Source organism: Hypanus sabinus, chromosome 20 (assembly GCF_030144855.1).
Source record: "Hypanus sabinus isolate sHypSab1 chromosome 20, sHypSab1.hap1, whole genome shotgun sequence".
Classification (NCBI taxonomy): Eukaryota; Metazoa; Chordata; class Chondrichthyes; order Myliobatiformes; family Dasyatidae; genus Hypanus; species Hypanus sabinus.
Window position 1 is genome coordinate 27,177,095 of NC_082725.1, and position 2,805 is coordinate 27,179,899.

Sequence of the window (2,805 nt, forward strand, 5' to 3'; positions counted from 1 at the left end):
TGGAGCCCTGATACAGAACTTTGACACAGAGCTTTGACTCAGAGACTTGACATGGAGTCTTGATTCAGAGAAACAGAGTCTCATAGGTAAACCTTGAAACTGGAGCTAAACTTAGAACAAACATTTCTAAGCGACTGGGAAACATAGTTTCCTCACAGGAAAAAAAGACTAACAAACTGGCAACTAGTGGAATACCTGACTCCAAATAGTTTTTACAAAAGGCATTACTACAGATGTTCACATATTGTTTTTGAACCTAGACTGTGATTGCTGAAATGGTATACTCAGTATTGACGAGAAGAAGTATAATTGTTTGTGAGTTATTAGTTTAGGCCAGGGGTCAGCAACCTTTACCACTGAAAGAGCCACTTGGACCCGTTTCCCACAGAAAAGAAAACACTGGGAGCCGCAAAACCCGTTTGACATTTAAAATGAAATAACACTGCATACAACGTTTTTTTTGCCTTTATGCTATGTATAAACAAACTATAATGTGTTGCATTTATGAAATTGATGAACTCCTGCAGAGAAAACGAAATTACATTTCTGCATGCAACAAAAACATTTTGAACTCCGAAAAAAAGACGTTGGGTTGAAAGTTACTTTTAAGTAAAATATTCAATGTCTATTTGAGTCCTTCTTGTATTTATGAAAAACGCCAAACTTAAATTTTCCGCCAGCAGCAAACCAAAAATAACGTCAGCCAGCTGTCATCCTGAAAAATGAAAGGACTATTTCACTGAACAATGAAAAAATATGAATATAAGTAAAATAATAGGCAATTAAAATATTTATCATACTTGGTTAATGGGATTTCTGCTCCTGGACCTCAGCGCACAGCGTCTGCACATCAGGGCTGTATGATGTCACCTTCATCTTTACACAGGATCGCAAGCTGTCATCTGTGAGGTTTTCAATATCACTCCATTTGTGTTTCTGAGCAAGAACGGCCTTCTGACGGGCAACATCTTCAAGGTCTGCTGTCAAGCGTCTAAACTTGGACACCCATATGTCTTTGTCGGCTATGTCGGCCAGTTCCATCTCAAGATCAGGTTGACTCACACCTGCCAATGCAGTCGTATTCAGTAGGGAAGGATCGATGCTTAAGGGAGTGACCGGGAAGGATAATGTGTTTTTTTCCTCTCTGAACTCACAGAAGCGTTTCCCAAACGATGTTTGCATTGCGATGATTGCAGAATGTAAATACTCCGAAATTATCATGTCGTGACCTTGTTTGAACTCTCTCAAATTGGGGAAGTGAGACAAAGTGCCTTTCTGTAAATCTCTGGCAAGCACTGTCAACTTGCGCTCGAATGCCAAAACATCCTCCAACATGTGCAGGGCTGTACGTCCTTTCCCCTGAAGAGCTGTGTTCAGCGTGTTCAGGTGCGCTGTCATGTCTACCATGAAGTGTAGCTTTTCCAGCCACTCTGGCTGTTCCAGCTCAGGAAAGGTGAGCCCTTTGCTGCCCAGGAAAGTTTTCACTTCTTCCAGACACGCGACAAAGCGTTTCAGCACCTTCCGTCTGGACAGCCAGCGATAAAAACACGTTGTAGCGGTGTCAGTAAACTGCAGTCAAAGATAGCTTTATTCGAACTAAACAGCCTTGCTTTTAAGCCTCCCTCAACCCAGCCCCCATGGACGCAGATGCTGCAAAAGACGCGTACTCACAAACCCCCGTAGGCTATCTCCCTTAGCCGGAATGCTGGCTAATTGTGAGCCGTTTCGGATGTGGCAGGAAATGTGTCGCTACACTTAGGTTGTACAAGATCACCATAATTACATTTCAAAAGCTAACAAACTAACATAAAATACATTTTAATTAAATACTGACCAATTATTTCCCAAAGCCACAGGGAGCCGCAGCACAGAGGTGAAAGAGCCACAAATGGCTCGGGAGCCGCAGGTTGCCGACCCCCGGTTTAGGCAGATTGCGTTTTTCTATTACTGTGACTTAGATGAAGATCAGAACACATTTTATGAGTAATGAATGCAGAAAACCAGGTAATAGCATAGGGTTCACAAACTTATTCTTTCAACTTTATATATGAATTGTGTTCATATCATCCAAGTCCCTCAAAGACATCTCTGTACTCTTCCATGAGTGAAGTGTGGTCTTCTTCGTATTGTGAAGCCACTGCAGAAACTCCTTTCACCAGGTATAGCTTACCACATGCACTCATATGCAATATCGGCTGTTTGAACCATTTCTGTTAAATTGCCAGTAAACTGCACAGGTGAGGGAGGACTTGGGTTATCCATGTTGAGAACTATCAGCCCCTCTTGGAGACACAATGTGCTGTCTTGCATCGCTGACATCACTTGCTGCTCGCACCTTCCATACTCACACTGTCTTTTTCTCAGTAGCACATAATATCCATGCATTCCCCTTGTTTAGACCTCATGACAAGTTCTTGACACCATGATATGTTTGCTCTTAGTAAAGCCAAACAGTGTGAATAAATGCCTGAACAATTTACAGTAACCCTTTGAACCCTCTCTAGTTTCAGCAGATCTTTTCTCAGATAAGGAGCCCAAAACTGCTCACAATACTCCAAGTAAGCCTCACCCGTGCTTTATAAAGTTTCAAAATTACATCCTTACTTTTGTATTCTAGTCCTCTTAAAATGAATGCTACATTGCATTTGCCTTCCTCACCATGGACTCAACCTGCAAGTTAACCCCTATGGAATTCTGCATAAAGACTCCCAAGACCCTTTGCACCTCAATTTTTGTGCTTTCTCTCCATTTAGAAAATAGTCAGTCCTTTCATTTCTTTTACAAAAGTGCATGTCCAGACACTTC

At 41.8% G+C, this 2,805-nt stretch overlaps 1 protein-coding gene across 1 annotated transcript; it reads right to left on the bottom strand.

Moving 5' to 3' along the window:
* Positions 1–344: 344 nt before the first annotated feature.
* On the bottom strand, positions 345–1,914 carry LOC132378671 (general transcription factor II-I repeat domain-containing protein 2-like). Its single transcript, XM_059945773.1, has 2 exons — positions 801–1,914; positions 345–715 (listed from the first exon to the last, which is right to left on the bottom strand). The coding sequence occupies exon 1, from the start codon at positions 1,405–1,407 to the stop codon at positions 805–807; it is 603 nt and encodes a 200-aa protein (XP_059801756.1). The 5' UTR covers positions 1,408–1,914; the 3' UTR covers positions 345–715; positions 801–804.
* Between the last annotated feature and the right edge of the window lie 891 nt (positions 1,915–2,805).